This window comes from Vombatus ursinus, unplaced genomic scaffold, assembly GCF_900497805.2.
Source record: "Vombatus ursinus unplaced genomic scaffold, bare-nosed wombat genome assembly UNPS02011369.1, whole genome shotgun sequence".
NCBI classification, from domain to species: domain Eukaryota; kingdom Metazoa; phylum Chordata; class Mammalia; order Diprotodontia; family Vombatidae; genus Vombatus; species Vombatus ursinus.
The window spans coordinates 6610881-6629515 of record NW_020951147.1 but is presented as its reverse complement, the minus strand read 5'-3'; the positions used below and the strand labels follow the sequence as shown (position 1 = coordinate 6629515).

General features: G+C 54.3%; 1 protein-coding gene across 1 annotated transcript; it reads left to right on the top strand.

Annotated features, from left to right (window-relative positions):
* Positions 1-8251: 8251 nt before the first annotated feature.
* On the top strand, positions 8252-17911 carry STIP1 (stress induced phosphoprotein 1). The gene is made up of 14 exons (XM_027855992.1): positions 8252-8319; positions 11660-11869; positions 11958-12099; positions 12208-12349; positions 12841-13009; positions 13848-13974; positions 14061-14163; positions 14265-14385; positions 15060-15156; positions 15289-15413; positions 15902-15938; positions 16177-16280; positions 16465-16637; positions 17399-17911. Exons 1-14 carry the CDS (start codon positions 8311-8313, stop codon positions 17469-17471), a joined length of 1632 nt encoding a protein of 543 aa, XP_027711793.1. The 5' UTR covers positions 8252-8310; the 3' UTR covers positions 17472-17911.
* The last annotated feature ends 724 nt before the right edge of the window (positions 17912-18635 follow it).

Sequence of the window (18635 nt, the reverse complement as noted above, 5' to 3'; positions counted from 1 at the left end):
CAAGCCCCCACGTGCGTGCATGCATGCACCAACACGCGCCCCAACCAAGCCAAGCTGGCCGTGCCCCCCCAAATGTGGGTCTCGTCCTGCCTCCCTGTCCTCAGGGGAGCGGCCTCGGGTCTCCCGGACGTCCGGCTGGTCACTGCAAACCCTTCTAAGCCCTTCTCTCTAAAAGGTGGTAATCACTGCATAAATACTGCCCCTGCTTGTCCCTTGGCTGTGCATCAGTCCTCAGAGGTCTCCCTGAAAACGTCCACTGAGTCACTTATAGCACGTAACATTCCTTTGCATTCCCAGACCACAATTTGTTGAGTTAATAAGGACACCCTCTGTTGGTTACTAAGGGGAAAAAAAGCAGCTATAAATGGTTTTGGGCACTGGACTCCTTTCTCTCTCTCTTTTTTAATCTCTTTGAGGTATAGGCCAGGCGCTGGTAGTGCTGGATTAAAGGGCACACACATTTGGGGCAGTTTGATGGCAGCTTGGCTGGACGGCTTCACAGCTCCAATAACCCAGCTCCACGGGCCATGGTCAGTAGCAGGCACAGAGGCTGGGGTTTGGAGACAAGTCTGGGTTCTAGAAAACACGGAAGCCGTGATATTGGACAAGACGTATCTGATCTCTGAGCCCCAGTTTTCTCTTCTGTGACGTGGGACAGGCAAGTCACCAGACTGAGAAGTGAGGAAGACCTGGATTCTGAAATCTACTAGCTCTGTAACTCAGGGTAGGAGACTGGGAGCAGTTCTCCCGAAACAAGCATTTGTTAAGCCCTTCCTGGGTTCCAGGCCCAGTGCTAAACCCTGGAGATAGAAAGAAGGCAAAAACAGCCCCTGCCCTCACGGAGCTCCCAGCCTAAGGCGGGGAAAACAACATGGAAATAACTAGATTTAGAGAGCTAGCACGAGCAGATGGAGGAAGGGGGGAGCGCAGCTGAGTCCTGAAAGAAGCCGGGAGGCGGAGGATGAATATGGCTGACCTGGGGGCATGACCAATGCAAAGGCAGGCTGCCTGAGCTGCAGGAGTTATGAATCCAGCTGGCGGCCCGGGAGGTACAGATGCAAAAGAAACACTTGTTCTGACCTCACAAGGCTGACATTCTAACGACAGTGGAAGTGAGCGTTCTTCATATCACCAAGCTGTGAGGACTGATGGGCTGAGGAAGGATAGACAGACAGATAGACGTTCAGTCCGTGACTCCATTTGGGGTTTTCTTGGCAACGATACTGGAGTGGTTTGCCATTTCCTTGTCCAGATGAGGAAACTGAGGCAAACAGGGTTAAGTGACTTGCCCAGGGTCACTGCCCAGGAAGTGCTTGAGGCAGGATTTGAACTCAAGTCCTCCTGACTCCAGACCTTGCACTCCATCCACAGCACCACCCAGGTAGATAGATAGATATCGATGACAGAATAGACAAATTGCTAGAGACAAATGCGACAGACAAGTTGATAGGACAGACAGTCATGAGTTATCTTTACTAGAAAATAGCACCATGAGTTTGAGACCTGGGCTAGACAGCCCGTCTAGCTCCTGGTCTATATGATCCATTCCTCAGGAGGACAAATAAGCCCAGAGGAGCGGTGACTCCCCCAAGGTCCCTGGAGCTGGGGTGCCATACCCGGTTGCCCTGGTTGCTTGTCCCAGGTGGGAGGACACACCTTAGCTGCGTTTGTTTATTTGTTTGCCTTTGCCCAGCCCTGCATCTGCTCAGAATTCAGGCCAGGGAGGCTGGGACCTGTGGGCCTGTGGTAGCCAGAACCGGTATGTCAGGTTGGGTGGCCCACCCCAAACCCACAGAGGTACACCTTCCCATAGTCCTTGCAGCATCCCAGCAAGAAAAGGGCAGGGACAGCAGAAATCCCAGCGGGACGTATGAGCCGAACCCCTTGGGCTGAGACGGCTGGGCCTGGGCTCTGTATCTGGTAGAGTCTAAACTAACTTCTGACTCAGGTCGTTATCTCATGTAACCTACCAGGAGGAAGGGTAGGAGACTTGTCCAAGGTGACTCAGATGAAATGGCTACATCTGGATTTGAACCCAGGTCCAATGTGGAGCCAGAGTCATACCACACTCCGAAGGTTCCCACAAGTTCAGGGCAGGTCTAAGCAGAAGGTGTGGGTGCACAGAAACTCCGAATAGAACAACAGAGCTGGAGGCAGGAAGCCCAGCCTCCAATACTTACTAGTCCTATGATGCTGGGAAAATCAATTTCCCTACTCTGTGTCTCAGCTTTCTGATCTGTAAAATGAGGGGTTGGAGGGGAAGGTCTCCAAAGGCCCTTCCAACTCTAAATCCTCAATCCTATGAGAAAGCAATTGGCAAATCTGAGGCTGAGGTGTCCTGGTCATGGTGTGCCCCAATGGTCCAGCAGGCTTCTGGTCTGAGGGCTATGGGCACTCCTCCCCATGCAGGCGGCAGCCCCACAGAGGGTCCATCCAAGGGCATGGAGGCCTTCCGTGCTCTCTGGAGACCTCTGGGCTGCCATACACGTTCCCCGGATGTCCGGGACTGCCCGTCTTTTTTCTCGTCCCGTCTTTCTTGGATGATGGCTTATGTTACGATTCTTGTCTCATGATATTATAATGGTAGAGGGCTCCCTGACCTCAGAATGCCTGGAACTGGAGTGAGCTCTAGGTGTAGTGGGCATGAATAACAAGAGAGATTTATCATCAAGGCAGATATTTTAAGGTTTGCCAGACGGCTGCTGACAGAAGGCGGTTTGGTTCATCTGAAATATCTGTGTACACACACACACGCACACACACACACACACACACACACACACACCCTCTCTGTCTCTCTCTCTCTCTGTCTTTCTGTCTCTCTCTCTCTGTCTCTCTCTCTTTCACTGTGTCCCCCAACAAATCAGGACTACATCTCCCAGCATCCTGAGTCCCAGCCCTCCCCTCCGCCCCCCTGCCCTCATGTCCTGTCTCCAGTTTCCCAGGACACCAGGGAATGCTCGATTTAGCCATTCAGTCGGGGGCCCACGTGCTTGACCCGGCCCCATCACCTGTTGCTGGAATCCAAACTCAGGCTAGAAATAGCTGTCTGCCCCTGCCGGCTCCGCCCCCCCAGCCGCCCTTGGCTCTTTACTGGCCACCAGCCAGGAGCAGCCAGCTCTGCCGCCAGAATCACACTGGGGTAGCCAGGACACGACCCGTCCTGACGGGGCCTCAGATTTGGTGATCAGCCAGCCCTGTCCTGGCACGCTTCCTTCTGGGGCACAAATTTTAAAAAATGACTTATATAACACGTTAGAGTTTGCAAAGCAGGGGACCAAAGTCCATCACCTAAAGGAGATCTCAGAAATCACTTTTAACCAGGGGTGACACTGAGGCCCAGGGAGAGAACTGCCCCAAGGTCACATAGGCAGTCAAGCATCTTAAAGCACCTACTATGTGCCAGCTACTGGGCCAAGCCCTGGAGGAACCGGTCCTGCCCTCCAGAGGCTGACAGACAGGCTAGAGACAGGATTTGAGGGAGATAATGGTGGGGGGGGGGATCTAGAATTGAGGAGAAGCAGAAGGGTCTTCCTGTAGAAAGGGGGTATTAGCTGAGACTAAATGGAAGGGGAGGAGAATTGAAACCCAGAGGGTCCCGACTCCCAAAGCCTGCATTCTCTCCACTGGCCCATGTGACTCAGTTGGTCCAGGAGCATTTGAAGGCTGCAGAGGACTTGACGTAGATCTTCAGGGTTGTTTACAAGGGAAGGCAGCCTGGTGCTGTAGATGTAGTCACAAGACCTGAGTTCTAATTCTGCCTTTTCCACTTACTGCCTGGGGGACACAAGGCAAGTTCTTACCCTCTCTAAGCATCAATTTCCTCCTCTGTCTAATGGCTTGGCCTAGATGGCCTCTGAGGGCCTTCCAGTTCAAAGTCCTCCATTACCCCTCACTTAAATCCAGTTCAGGAGCAAGTCAAGAAAGCCGTCGTCCTCGTAATGTCGTGATGAATCAGGTTTAATAAAAGGGAAGGGAACAAGCATTTATTAAGGACCTACTATGCACCAGGCATTGTTAATAAGTCATTCAATTCAGTAAACATTTATTAATCACCTACTAAGTGCCAGGCATTGTGCTAAGCACTGGAAATACAAAAAGAGGCTAAGCACAGTCCCTGCCCTCAAGGAGTTTACAATCTAGTGAGATTACATGCAAACAAATATATCCAAGGCAAGCCTAAACCAGGATACCTTGGAAATAATTAACAGAGGGAAGGCACAGGAATAAGGAGAGCTTGGATCAGGCTTCCTGTGGAAGGTGGGGTTTTTACTTGGGCCTTACGAAAGCTGGCGAGGTGAGTAGTGGGAGTGAAAGAGGGACAGTGTTCCAGGCTGGAGAGGATGCCAGGAGAGAGAAGCGGGAGGGACAGCCCCGAGGCCTGGGTCACTGGACCAAGGAGCACTTGTGGGGAGGGAGGTGGAAGGGACCTGAAGAGGAGGAGGGGGCCAGCTATCAAGGCCTTCGAATGCTAAGCAGAGCATCCAGGAATCATCTTAAATCACCGGTCTTTTGTCCCTGTACTAGGCTGGCAGCGTCAAGGTTGAGATGGACCAGGGAGGTGACAGAGAGGGGCAGAAGAGCCCCCAGGCTGGGTCTGTGCCCATGACGACCAGGGTGGGTGGAGACCCGGGGAACGGACGGTAGAGAACTGAAATTTCAATAGAGATTGACCACATTACTGACACCCCTGAGTCTCTGGGATGGCTCCTCCAAGGGCAGCTTTGAATGAAAGGCTCAGATGGTGTGAGACATGTCAAGGAAAAAACCGTCCTTCCCTTAGGGCCTGGTGGCTGCTCAGCTCCTAGAGGAGGAGAAAATTCAGGGTGAATTTCTTTACCTTCCAGTCTGAGAGATGGGTCCCAAACTTCCCAAGCTTCCTGGAAAGTATGCAGGGAATGGCTCAGTCAGCCTGTCAAGCAACAAGCATTTATGAAGCTCCTACTGTATGCAGAGCACAGTCTGCTGTGTGAAGGATGGATTGGAGAGAGAGGAGAGACTGGAGGCAGGGAGGCCAGTTAGGAGCCTACAGATGAGTGAGTTGTAGCTGGGTCTGACTCTTCTGAGGGAGGGGGATCACAGGACCTCAGAGCTGGAAGGGAACTCAGTCATCTTGTCCAAGCTAGCTTTCCCACCTGATTAAGTGGTATTTCCTTTCCCATACAGTATGGTCCAGCTTTCTTGCTGTTCTCTTACACAATAATCTCCCACCTCCTGTCTTTACCTGTACCCCTTGGCTGTACCCCCTGCCTGGGATGCCATCCCTCCTCATCTCCACCTCTTAAAATCCATTGCTTTCTTCAAAACTGCTCAAGCGGCACCTTCTATGCGAGGCCCTTTCTGCTCCCTCCCCACCACTTCCCCGCCCCCACCGCTGCTGATTAACCCTGTATATACCTTCATTTTGTGTTCATTTATTTATGTACAAGTGATCTTCCCCAGGAGAATGTAAGATCCCTGAGGGCGGGGGCTCCCAGGAAAATGAGGGATTGTTATATTGCTCAATCAGCACCAAGGCTGTATCATATAGACTACATAGATGTATTCCATCTCCCTTACCTTGTTACCGGAGTGTTTTATAAAGCACCCCAGAGAAAAAGCATTGAAGCTGTGCCCTTACGTAGGCAACTTCACGATAGTAATGATAGCCAGCATTTATAGAGTGCCTACTGTGGGCCAGGCTTTGCAATTATTCCATATTTAATAATAAATAGTCAAACTTTGGTTTAGGCAAGACAGTCGAATGACTATTATTAGTTATCAAATAGCCATAATTGATAAAATGATTATTAATTACCCAGAAAAAATAATAAATGGTCATGTTATTTTACTCATACAGGGACCTCCTGGTGCGGAAGGCTCTTCCACTCATACAGGTTGGCTACTCTGTGTATATATCATACAATTCTATTCTGTTAGCAATGTTATACATAACATGTAGTACTATATGCATACAACTCTGTGTGGGGTCTGGGGTCAGGGGTCAGGGCCCTGGGCCCCATGCTTGCTAATATTTTGATCACTTTATTCCAACATAGCTGGTCTCCTTTGCCATCCTATGTATTTGCTCTGATGCATTTAAAAACCTGATTCTGCGAAGGGATCTCCAGGTTTTCCCAGGGGTCCAGGACACAAAAGAGGTTAAGAACCCTTGGTCAGAATCAGATTTGAGGACCCTCAAATCAGCAAAAGCTCCTCGTGGACCCTGTTATTTGATGGTGCAAATGTTGTTATCTCTGTTTGACAAGTAAGGGAACCCAGGCCGTGACTGCCGAGTTATTTGATCATTGGTGGCTTCAGGATTCGAACTCAGATCTTGGGGCAGTGTGTGAAACCCTAGAAAGAGAGCTGGACTGAAACCTCAGCTGTGCTCCTTTCACTACCTGGGTGTCCTCGGGCAGATCTGGCTACTTCTCCCAGCCTCAGTTTCCTCATCTGTAATATGAGGGGGACGGCCTAAGTGACTTGGAAGGCCCCTTTCCATCTCTTAGTCTGCACCCATCCTCACCTCCTCCTCCCCAAAACACCTGCTAATCAATCTTTGGGCACCCTCATCCCCTCTGTGCGGAGGTCAGTGACCTAGCTCACATCCACGTAAAGCTTGAGTGCTTAGAAAGCTTAGCTCAGAGTATCCCACTCAGCACCCCTGATGTGATGAGGTCTAGAGGTTTAGGGGTGCTGGGACCCCAAGATCACGACACGAGGGTCCAGCCCGAAAGAATTCGACCCAGGCCTTCTTTCAGCCAAAGACAAGGTGTATTAAAGATCCGCCATATTGGCCAGACTCTTGAGGAATCTAAGAGCCTTCAAAGCATTGGCTAGATTTTAGGAATCTGAGCAGTTTAAGGGAGACAAGATGGACCTTACATACAGAAAGACCGTGGGAGGGATCTAGGAGGGGCCAAGTAGCCTAAGAGGTAATAGAAGGCCAGGGACCTGGATCCAGAGGCCCAGGGAGACTAGAGCCCAGACAGGATTAAGGGTGGGAAGTGGCCCGGGCCCCTAGGGAGGTAAGACAATGGAGGGCTAGGCTAGGTTAAGGGTAACAGAATTGGGAGATTTGGTGAGCCACAATGAAAGGCCAGTTGATGGGACTGTAGCCTCCGGCAAACGCCAGAGATTTGGCCAAGTTCCAAAGTCCGGGGGTTTTTCCTTTTTGGGGTCTAGCTCCCATCCTCATCAGAGGCAGGGGCTGCTATCCTTCCCATTTTATGAACGGGCAAACTGAGGCTCAGCGGGTCCCACTCAGCAGCCCTGACGTAGCTATCTTCCTATCTTACAGATGGGAAACAGGCTTGAGACAGAAATAGCCAGTTGCTCCAAATAGGAAAGAAATAAGCATTTGTTAAGCGCCTACTGTGTACCAAGTACCAAGTACTGTGCTTAATTATTATGGATGCCAGGTAGGTGCTATTACGATTCCCATTTTATAGCTGAGGGAAACTGAGGCAGTCGAAGGTGAAGTTAGATCTTTCCCCTGCACTCCACCTCCAGTACAGAACTCTCAGTCAAGCCGCACCACATTCTGGAGGAGTGGAGATCCCGCAACCCATTTCACAGATAGGAAAACCGAGGCCCGTCCCACCCCCAGGGACCCCTGGCCCAGGTCCCAGTTTGAGAGGACAAAGTGCATCAGGTAGACGCTCGTGCTTATATCCCAGGGTAGCCCCAGGGCTGCCGGAAGCGAGCGCGGCCCGCCTGACACAGCCTAGGCACCCCTCCGCGAGTTAAGGGAGCGGGGGAAGGGCCAAGGCCGCGGCAACAGTCTGCTCGAGCGGCAGCAAGGGCGACCTATCACACAGAAGCGCTTGGAGACCCTGTGCCCAATAGAATCGCTCCTCATCGATGGCTCTGGCGTCATCGTGCTCGTCAGCCCAATGGGAAAGGTGGAAATTTCCAGAAGGAACTGGACCAATGGGTGCGGCCAGCGCCAACCAGACCGGCGCTCCCACCAACCAATGAACATGGCAGAAGGCCGCCCCTCGCCCAGTCGTCAAGCAGGCTCCGGGGCGGGCCGTGCCAAGGAACGCCCAATGGCGAGGAAGAAAAGGCTAAGGGCAGAGCGAATCGCCGTCCGCCGCCCAATGAAAGGGAGGTGCTTATGAGTGGCAGGGGAGTCAGCCTCTCGGAACAAGGGGAGGAGGGGCTCAGAGGAAAGACTCCACCAATGGGGCGGCTACGAAGGGGCGGGAGCCGGGAGTCCCGGCAGCTTCTAGTAGGTTCCAGAAGGCGGCGCGTGCGGCTGGGAGCTGGGCGCGAGCGGGCGGGCGGGCGGACGGATTCGCGGCTGCCTCGGCTCCGGCCCGGGCCATGGAGCAGGTGAGGAGCGGCCGGCAGCCGGCGGGCGAGCAAGGGAGGCGGGTGAGCCGGGGGTGGGGGGGGGGGGGGGGGGGCCCCGGGGGCCCGGGGGGGGGCGGCGGGGTCGGGTCGGACCGGGGGCAGAGGGCGGTTATTGGGGCTCCGAGGGCAGATTGGATCTGAGGGGAGGGGGACGGGACCCGGGAAGGAGGAAGGGGGCGGCTGTGAGGGGGAGGGGCAAGGTCTGGCATGGGGGGGGCTGTGAGGGGGGAGGGGCAGGGTCTGGAGGAAAGGTGAGTCTCATGGGGGCTGGGGAAGCGGTCCTTGGGCCCCGCGGGGCAGAGAGAGGCCTGTGAGGTTTGGGGGGGACGCCCGAGGTCCCTGAGGAGCCGGGGAAGAGAGACAGGAAGTAAGTGGGGGGTCAGAGGCGGGGGCGGGAAATGGGTCCGAGGAGGGGGCAGGCCCGCATGGGGCTCCTGGGCTGGCTGGGATGGAGGGGAGGGGGGTCCACGGTGGGGGGGGTAAACAGGAGAAACTGGGGGCTGAGATTGTGATGGAGCTAAGGGCGGGGGAGGTTTGAAGTCAGTGGGGGCAGAGTGAAGTTAATGAGGGGCTGGGGGGCCCCGAGTTAACCAGAAATGCCCCTTTTCTGTGCCTGGGGGGGCTTCTTGATGGAGGTGCTAGGGAAGGGGGGGTGTAGTAGCCACGTCTTTCTGGGGCTTTAAATCTTCAGCAAACCCGTGTTTCCTGAGACTTGGTCCAGGGGCTTGTTTTCTGGGGTGGGGGCTCAGAGGCTTTGAGGGGGGATTGTTTCGAGAGACAAGGGGCCCAAAAAGTTGGCACCTGGGGAAGGTGAGGTGGAGGGAGCCCTGCCCTGCCCAGGAGATCACCCCCTAAGGAATCAATGCAGGGGCACCAGAAAGAGGGGCTGGGGAGTGTCCTGGCCTTGGATTCAGAACCATTCCTAAACCAGCCTCTTCTTTCCAACTTCATGGCTCTCCCCTCCATTTCCTCTGAGCTCTGCTCTCTGAGTTTCAGTGTTCATCAAAGGTACGGTGACAGCAAAATCAAAAGGATGAGCCTGGGTTAAGTTTCCGGTTCCTTCGCTCACAGACTGCACCGCTGTCGGTGGCTTTGGGCCAGGCCGGGTCACAGTTGGAGGCTGGTGGCTCTCGGTGACCTGGGGAGCGAAGCTAGCCGGTCTGTCTCTAGGAGGAGAAAGCCGAGAGCTCGTCTGTTATTATAGGGGCATCGCCGCTCGGCCTTCTGGCTCACTCTCACGCGCTGAGCCGGCCCAGGAGGAAAACTCTGAGTTCAGAAAGAGACTTGGAGGGAAGAAAAAGCAGTAACGTTGGAGGGGCCCTCCCTCCATGAGGTTCCGTCGAGGACAGAGGAGGCCAGTAGGAGTTAAGAAGCGACAACTGTCCATCTGTGGGGAAACTAGCCTCAAGTACAGTGATCTGCAAACCTCATCTTGGAACCGTAGATTGCTAGCATTTAGATATCACCTGGTGTTCCTCACCCACCTACACTCGTTTTACAGATGAGGAAACTGAGGCTGAGAAAGGGATTTGTCCAGTTGACCCACTTGGGTAGAGTCCAGGCCTTCCTAGTGTGCCCTTTCTCTTGATCCCAGGTTTGAGAACAGCCTCATCCTCAGTGCCTTGTAGGTTCGTGTGTTGTCTGGCTCTTTCATTACCCTTGAATAATCCCCTCACTCATTTTGTGATTATGAGCCTCTGTGAGCTGTAAGAAACATGTGCACACCACGAGCTGCACCATTAGGGGGAGGGGTACTTGAATCTTGAGGATCCCATCTTTTAAGTTGCATTACGTTGGCATTACAAGCCCAGTCAGACTGTTCCACTTGAGCTGCCCTCTGTGATCCCATTGGGTAATCACCCACACCCCAACGTGCTCTTTTTATTTCTTGACTGGCCCAAACTCACCTGCTGAGTGGGGATTCTCCCTCCTGCTTCCCCCATCAGAATTCAGAATCCCCAAGTTAGAAATGCCATTCACTCCCCCCTGTGCCTGCCCAAATACCAATGGAAAGGTGGCAATTGGCAATATTCTTGTTTGTAGCGCTCATACTAAGGATGCGGATGGCTGGGTTTGAGCTTTATATAGACTCTTCATTTTAAAGGGTGAGATAATTAGTACAAATGGGGGGATTCTTTTTCAATCAGGGATGACCCTTTACTTGTTGGAGGTTCTGTACTTCAGCACCCATGTGTGAGAAGCTACCAGCTTTTCCTCTTAAGGCCCTTGTCTGGTGGTGTGAGGGAGGTCCTGAAGTGGTAACATGGGCTCTCCCTCATGTTTGTTCCTCCTGCGTTTACTTCAACTGGAGATTAAAAAATGAGTCATAGATTTGGCTGAATTAAACTGAGCAGGGGGCAGGTTTTATTTTAATCTCCCACAGTGATCTGAGGGTGCTCCCCCTTTTTTTCCCCCATCCCTTCTCCACTTAGGAGAAAAGTGTTTGCCTGTCCTATGGATGACTCATGACCCTCTCAGTGAGGGGAGGGTTCTCATTAGACCCAGGAACACGGTCTAACCATGCCAAGGAAATGGCATCTCTTCACTTCCGGAAGTAGGAAGCCTTTCCTAGTTTTCCAGAAATCCAACCGAGTCACCATAACAGAACGACATGTCTACATGCTTTCTTTGCTAACAAGTTCCTGCCCCAAGGGAGTCAAGAGAGTTAATCCCTCTGTTGGACTCTTGGGAAACACGTGACAAAACAAAACTGCCCTTTTTCTTCAGGTTAATCCATAGGTCAATCCCACAGCAGTCTGACTTTCCGGCTTATTTGTGTGCCTGAACATTTTAGATCTGTTGTTTGAGTGAGGAGTGGAAGATTTTCAGACAAAATAAGCTATTCCAGCTGTGAGGGAGCTTCAGTATGCTGTTGTCTGTCCTCTTTCTGTGTTTTAGCATAGAAAGAGGCAGTCCGTTTTAGATTATGGTTCAGGTGGAGTCATAGAAAGTGTTTTGGACTTGATCTGGGTGTGAATCTAGCCTCAGGCTTAGCTCTGACTAGACAAGCCGTTGGTCCTCTGTGAAGTGGGATTCATGCCTGTAGCACCTGACAGGATCGTCCTAAGGCTTCGGTGAGGTGTGTATGTGTTCAATTCTGCAAACACTGAGGACCGTGTATTTTTCTAAACTCGTCAGGGAAGGGGGAGCTCCATTGGGGCGGCAGGTTTCTGTCTGAAAGGCCAGAAAAGCTCCAGACACATGCATTGGTCTTGTGCGTGGTGGCTCAAAACCAGTGTTCCCCCACGTGCGGGCGTGAAGAAATGGTGGCAGAGGACTTCTCCCTGGTGAGTCGCCTTTTACCTCATCCCTTTCTCAGGTGAATGAGCTGAAAGAGAAGGGCAACAAGGCCCTGAGTGCCGGCAACATCGACGATGCCCTGAGGTGCTACTCGGAAGCCATCAAGCTGGACCCCCAGAACCACGTGCTCTACAGCAACCGTTCTGCTGCGTACGCGAAGAAGGGCGACTACCAGAAGGCCTACGAGGATGGCTGCAAGACGGTGGACCTGAAGCCAGAGTGGGGCAAGGTGGGCTGGGGAAGGGCCCCCTGGCGGTGGCTGCCAGCCCCACAGGCGGCGTCCGTGTTCTCACCCAGAGTCTCCTCCGATGTTTCAGGGCTACTCCCGGAAGGCGGCCGCGCTCGAATTCTTAAACCGGTTTGAAGAAGCTAAGCGGACCTACGAGGAGGGTCTAAAGCATGAAGCCAGCAACTCCCAGCTCAAGGAGGGGCTGCAGAACATGGAGGCCCGGCTGGCCGGTGGGTGTCACAGGCCGTCCCTTCCCCCTTGTCCTCGTGAATCCAAGGCTTCCCTGGGGGACCCTTTGTAGCAGAGAGTGACAGGCTTTGTTATTGTGTCTGGTGCAGAGAGGAAGTTCATGAACCCCTTCAACACCCCCCACCTGTACCAGAAGTTGGAGAATGACCCTCGGACGAGGGCCCTGCTAAATGACCCCAGCTACAAGGAGCTGATCGAGCAGCTTCGCAACAAGCCCTCAGATTTGGGCACGTGAGTGAGGGCATCGACCCCCCCCATCTCCCCCCTCAAGAGTTCACGTGTCCCCAGTGAGAGAGGTGCCCATCAGACCCCTGACGACTTCCCCCTGCCCAAGCTTTTGCCCTCTTAGACTCTCTTTTCCTTTAGTTTTTGGTCAGGGTGAGGAGCCAGTTTACTGGTTTCTTCTGAAGGCGATTGGCAGCTCCTTTAAATTGTAGCTTTCCAGCTTCCTGGGGGCGCAAGGTTGAGGGACTTGCCTGTGGTTATACCTCTAGCCTGTTGTTAAATGTAGGATCCGATCCCAAGGCCAGCTCTGTCCGGCGTGCCCCTGCCTTCCCTCAGACTAATCTGAAAGCTCGTGTTTCTCTGTGGGGATGGAAGGAACCAGGGGCTCCTGGGAGTGGGAGGTGACTTCTGACCACAGACGTGGCTCAGCGAGAGGTCTGAGCTGTGGGTCATTGAGGGACACCCACGGCCGCTCTTCTGTATCGCCCACATTCCAGGAAGTTGCAGGACCCCCGTGTTATGACCACACTGAGCGTGCTCCTCGGTGTGGATTTAGGCGGCATGGACGAGGAGGAGGAGGTGGTGTCCCCACCGCCACCCCCTCCCCCCAAGAAGGAGGCCAAGCCCGAGCCTATGGAGGAAGATCTCCCTGAGAACAAAAAGCAGGTATGGGCTTCCCTGACCGTCATCCTCCCCAGCCAGCAGCCGTGACGAGTGTGTAGCAGAGGACTCTGTTTTCAGAGCGGGCCCCCCAGGCCTATCAAGAAGGGACATTTTCGTTTGCTTTAAAGCACATGAATGGCTTGGTGCCGTTCGAGGACTTCTGGGGTGGCCGTCCCTCGTGAGGATGGTCACACTGAGGCACTCGGCAGCCCTCCGTGGTCACTGGCGTCCGGCCCCTATTGGGTGTGACCACTGGGCAGGGACGTGGTCCCTGCCTCAGTCGAGAGGAGAGTTGTAAGACTTCTCTGCTTGTTGCCTTTCAAACTCACCTCAAGCAGTGTTGGGCACAGAGAGCGAGCGTGACACCAGTCTCGTGCTTCACAGCAGCGCCTTCCCCGCTCGGCGTGTGCCGGGACACCTCGTCGGTTCCCTGCTGGCAGTAACAGCTGACCAGCTGCTCCCCAGCGTAGTGCCCAGCACGAGGGCCGCACGTGGGCTGTGTCAGGGTGCCTCAGAGCCGGGGTGGCAGCCCCCCCAGGCGCAGCTGATCCCTCCTGCCGGGGCTTCGAGTCCTTTTTCCGAGCCCTCCCACCACCCCCTCCGTCATTGTTCCCTGCTGAACGGAATCCTGTGGCAGTGTGGGTGGCCAGCAGCCGAGAGCCAGAAATAAAAACCTTGTCCCAAACTAAGTGGAGGGTGCGTGAGGAGCGCCGACTTTGCACTCCCTCTGCGTTCGCGATGGGATCTATGTGGTGGGTGGGTGGGGGGCTGCCTTGGGGGCCGTGCTCTGCTCGTTCCATGGTCATTAGTTTGTCCTTCCTCCTTCTTCACCCTCCTCCAGGCTCTGAAAGAAAAAGAGCTGGGGAATGATGCCTACAAGAAGAAAGACTTTGCCACGGCCCTGAAGCATTACGACCGAGCCAAGGGCTTGGACCCTACGAACATGACCTACATCACCAATCAGGCAGGTGAGTGCCTGGAAGAGCGCAGGGCCCTAGGAAGGGCGGGTGGGCGGGCCCGCCTCGGCCGCGGCCTGACTCTTCTGTCCTGGCAGCGGTGTACTTCGAACAGGGAGACTACGACAGGTGCCGAGAGCTCTGCGAGAAGGCCATCGAGGTGGGGAGAGAGAATCGGGAGGACTATCGGCAGATTGCAAAGTGAGTGCCCCCCAACCCTGGCTGGAGACTGGGCGTGGGGGAGGGGAGGCCTTCTGAGGGGTCGGAGGTCAGCTGAGCTGCCCCATGCTTCCCCTTCCCAGAGCTTATGCCCGAATCGGCAACTCATATTTCAAAGAGGAGAGATACAAGGAAGCCATCCACTTCTACAACAAGTCTCTGGCCGAGCACAGGACCCCAGACGTTCTCAAGAAATGCCAGCAGGTCAGTGGCAGGAAGGCGCCGTGTTCTCCCTGACTTGCGTCTGTGTGGAAGGATTTCTTTCCCACTCCATTCTGCTTTACCCAAAAAAGAACTAAGTAGAAGCTGGGTGGGTCTTTGGGGGTTTTTTGGTGAGGCATTCGGGGTTAAGTAACTTGCCCAGGGTCACATAGCTAGTAAGTGTCAAGTGTCTGAGGCCAGATGTGAACTCAGGTCTGTCCCCCTGACTCCAGGGCCAGAGCTCTCTCCACTGCACCAGCTAGCTGCCCCTGGATGGGTCTTAGGGAGGACCTGAGTCACCCCTTGGCACATGCTGAGGGCATTAACTACAGCAAATGACCTTGCTTTCATGCCCCGTGGACAGGGACCTCAAATGCAGCCTTCACCTGTGGCACAGTCGGTCTCCGGGTTCCAGTTACGCCAGTACTAAATTCTTTTACAGCAAAACGTGCTTGGTTTTCTGCCCTCTGTCAGATTTTGTTTGATAATTTTGCAGATTCAGAAGTTGGTTGGAGTATCAGATGGTGTTGCTCATAGGTTTGGGGGACCGGTAACAAAGACCAAACCTAACCAGCCTACCTTTAATGCCAGGGCTCACTGTTGCCTCGTTAGCACAACTGGCTATCAGGAGGGTTTAGGGTTCTCGTTCCAGCACCCACTTGGGTTTCTTCCCTCAGGCTGAGAAAATCCTAAAGGAGCAGGAGAGGCTGGCTTACATCAACCCAGACTTGGCCTTGGAGGAGAAGAACAGAGGCAACGAGTGTTTCCAGAAGGGTACGCGGGGCTGGAGGCGGCAGAGGAGGAAACGGAGGATGGTGGTGGGGAGGGGAGCTGCCAGGGTCTTCTTGGCCAGCGCTCTGCCCCCTGTGCACAGCAGAGGCCTTAAAGTTGTCCCCTCTCCCCCAGGGGACTACCCTCAGGCCATGAAGCATTATACAGAAGCCATCAGAAGGAACCCGAAGGATGCCAAGCTGTACAGCAACCGTGCAGCCTGTTACACCAAGCTGCTGGAGTTCCAGCTGGCGCTCAAGGTCAGGGGTCGGGGAGGAGCGCGTAGCGGGAGCAAAACCTTCCCTTTTCTGCCCCAATCTAATGCCTTGGGGCCCACGTACACGTAGCCTGAGCAGGCCTGTTATCCTCGGTCGTGTCCCTTTATCTGAAACGTGCCCGGGATGCTCGAGTGCCCCCACAAACACCTTGGAAGAGCGCGCTCTTTCCTGTCTGTTACGCAGCATGGAGGCTGCTTTTCTTTGCTGGCTCCACGGAAGCCGACAGGCACCAGGCGAGGCCAAACATCTTGCCTCTCTGCTGAGGGGACTGGCCTTTTTCCTTGCCCACCCTGCCAGCTAGGACAGGGAGACCCCACAGCTACCGCTGTCACCTGGGGCAGACCTAGAGGCAGGTGTGGGGACTGAAGTCCACGGCTGTGAGGTTGTGTAGTTGGCGTGACCCACACTGGGAGGGCCTGGGAGGGGTGGTGAGGCTGGGCCTGACCTTCACCTTGGCCTTCTCCCTTCAGGACTGTGAGGAGTGCATCCAGCTGGAGCCAACCTTCAGTGAGTACTGCTCCCGCTGCGTTTGGGGGAGGTCTCGGGTCAGTCCCTGTCTTGTTTCTTTGTTGTATCTTCACTCCCCTTGAAAGATAAACTGCCAAGGCTAGAGACAGCTTATGCCCCAGCCCTGGCACAGCACGGCACGAGGGAGAGTCGTCACGTAGGGAGCTTCGCATCTGGAGGGGCTTCCTTTAGGATCTGGCTTTTGGCCCCACCTCAACCGCCTTCATTCTACCCACAGTCAAAGGGTACACCCGGAAAGCAGCTGCTCTCGAAGCCATGAAGGACTATACGAAAGCTATGGACGTCTATCAGAAGGCTCTAGACCTGGACTCCAGCTGTAAGGTTGTGGCCTGCCCCTGGTACTCGCGAGCCCCGGCCTCTCCCTGTTGCCATCTGCCTCTTGCTGCATCTCTTTTCCTCTTTCCTCTTTTCCTCCTGTCCCGTCCCCTGTTACTTCGGGCCTGCCCGGTGGATGAGCCAGCCAGTGCTGATGGCCTGCCCTTCTGTCCCCTTTCTGGGAGCGTAGGAGGCAGCAGATGGCTACCAGCGATGTGTCATGTCCCAGTACAACCGCCACGACAACCCTGAGGACGTGAAGCGGCGAGCCATGGCCGACCCCGAGGTGCAGCAGATAATGAGTGACCCGGCCATGCGGCTCATCCTGGAGCAGATGCAGAAGGACCCGCAGGCGCTGAGCGAGTAAGTTGGGGGGGCCGGGGGGCCATGGAGGGCTGGGGGGTGGGGGATGCTTCACACAAGGACTTGTCTGCATCTTAGAGGTCTTCCCAGGCTGGCCTGTGCCCGGCGCTGTAGCCGTGGTGCAGCCTGGACCCCCAGGGCAGTCTGGTAAACCCTGGCATAGCAACCCCTTCTCAGAAAAGGGCCTGTAAACCGATGGATTCTGCAAACTGAAGCAGACTGGTTTTTGTTGTGTTTTTTTTCCCTTTGGTCTGTCTCGCAACATGACTAATATGGAAATATGTTTTGCATGACTGCACATGCATAACCTTTATCAAATTGCAAGCTTTCTCAATAAGGGAGGAGAGAGGATTTGGAACTCAGAATTGAATGAAATGAAGGTTAGAAATTGTTTTTCCATGTAATTGGAAAAAATAAAATATTAAAATAATGTTTCGATTAAAAGGCCTTTACAGGCATCAAAGAAAATTTGTCAGGTTACAAAAGAAAGCAGTTCTTTTGACAACAAATGGATGGAGCCCAGGTGAAGAGGCCTGGTCCTGCTCTTTCAACTGGGGCTTGGTGACACTTTCTGATTAGCACAGAGTCCGGTTATTACTTAGGAAGAGTTGGCGACATTGGGGTTAAATGGAGTCCAGGGGGATGCTGGAGGGGGGACGGAGGTGCCGCTGACTCCATGCAGACCTTGGGGAGTGGGGGTGGGCAGGGCAAGCTTTGGGGCCCAGGCTCCTGCGCAGTTACATCTTCATCCTTCTTTCTAGACACTTAAAGAACCCTGTAATTGCCCAGAAGATCCAGAAGCTGATGGACGTGGGTCTTATTGCAATTCGGTGATGACTTGTTGAGCCCCTGTCCCTTCCCCCTTATCTGTGGAAAGAGAAGCTGGGACCGCGGCAGGAGCAGAGAAGGGGAAAGAAGAGACCCACACCTTGTCTCTATATATTTATACATATATACATACATATATATGTGGAAGACACAGACTTCCTCGCCTCATTTGTACAGCCGCTGCTGCCTCGGGGCTCCCCCAGCACATGCATGGTCTCTCTCTTCACTGCTGCCCCTTCGAGCCCATGGCCTCCCTTCCCCCATCGCTGTCCCAGCTGCTCTCCTCCCCCTTAGTTGGTTTTGTTTTTTTATTCGGGGCAGTGGGTGTATCAGGGGAGGGGAGGGATGCCCCTTCTTTCTCTTGGGCCCCGGCTGCCCCTGCTCATTGTTAAATCCACGCCCCCATCACCTCCAAATAAAACAAGCCAGTCGGCGTGGTTATGGCTTGCTGTGGCCTTGATTGGTTTTTTTATCGGCAATGTTGGTTGTGTGTGCGTGTGTGCCCTTGTCTCAGTGGGTCTGTGCATGCCTCCTCTGAGGGCAGAGCTGCACAGAGAAGAGATGGGGGGCACTGCACAGTTGGAGGCCTGGGGTAGGGTGGGAAGGAGGGTCCCTGGTCACTAGGGGGGGGCAGTCACCCTTTAGATGTGGCCCAACAGGTCAGGAGCAGAACACCCAGCTGACACCCCACGCACTGTCCATGGTGACCTGAGGAGGGAAAAGGCTTTATCTTTTGGTCTCCTACTGGGGCAGCCAGTCCCAGCTGAGTTCTCTCATGACCAAGGGCAAGGGTGTTTGTGGGTGGTCACTTGGGTGGGTCAGTAAGGGAGTCTGGGGTCAGGCAGAGAACTTCCCTATTGACTGCCAGACTCACTGCCTCCCAAGCTGAGGAAGCTGCTACAGTCGCTGCTGGCTCTTCCTCATGCTCTTCTGGGCACTGGGTGTTTCTGCTCTCAGCTGGGTGGCTGCTCAGAAAGGGGCAGGGTGGCCTGGTGAGCCCCAATGGCCAGGCCTTGGCTCCTGGCTTCAGGAGAGGCCTCACTCAGCTAAAGCAGAGGAGCCCTCTTAACTGCCTGGTCCACGCTCCTGCTGTTCAATCAAGCCATGGGACGTGTGTTCTGCACCTGCAGACCCAACATTATGCCCAGCGCATAGTAGATGCTCTATCGA

Bases quoted from the DNA above. Each gene is read 5' to 3' on its own strand.
- STIP1 (XM_027855992.1), top strand. The intron at 12,350-12,840 runs GTGAGTGAGGGC...CCCACATTCCAG, and splicing joins AAGCCCTCAGATTTGGGCAC to GAAGTTGCAGGACCCCCGTG. The intron at 15,939-16,176 runs GTGAGTACTGCT...TTCTACCCACAG, and splicing joins CCAGCTGGAGCCAACCTTCA to TCAAAGGGTACACCCGGAAA.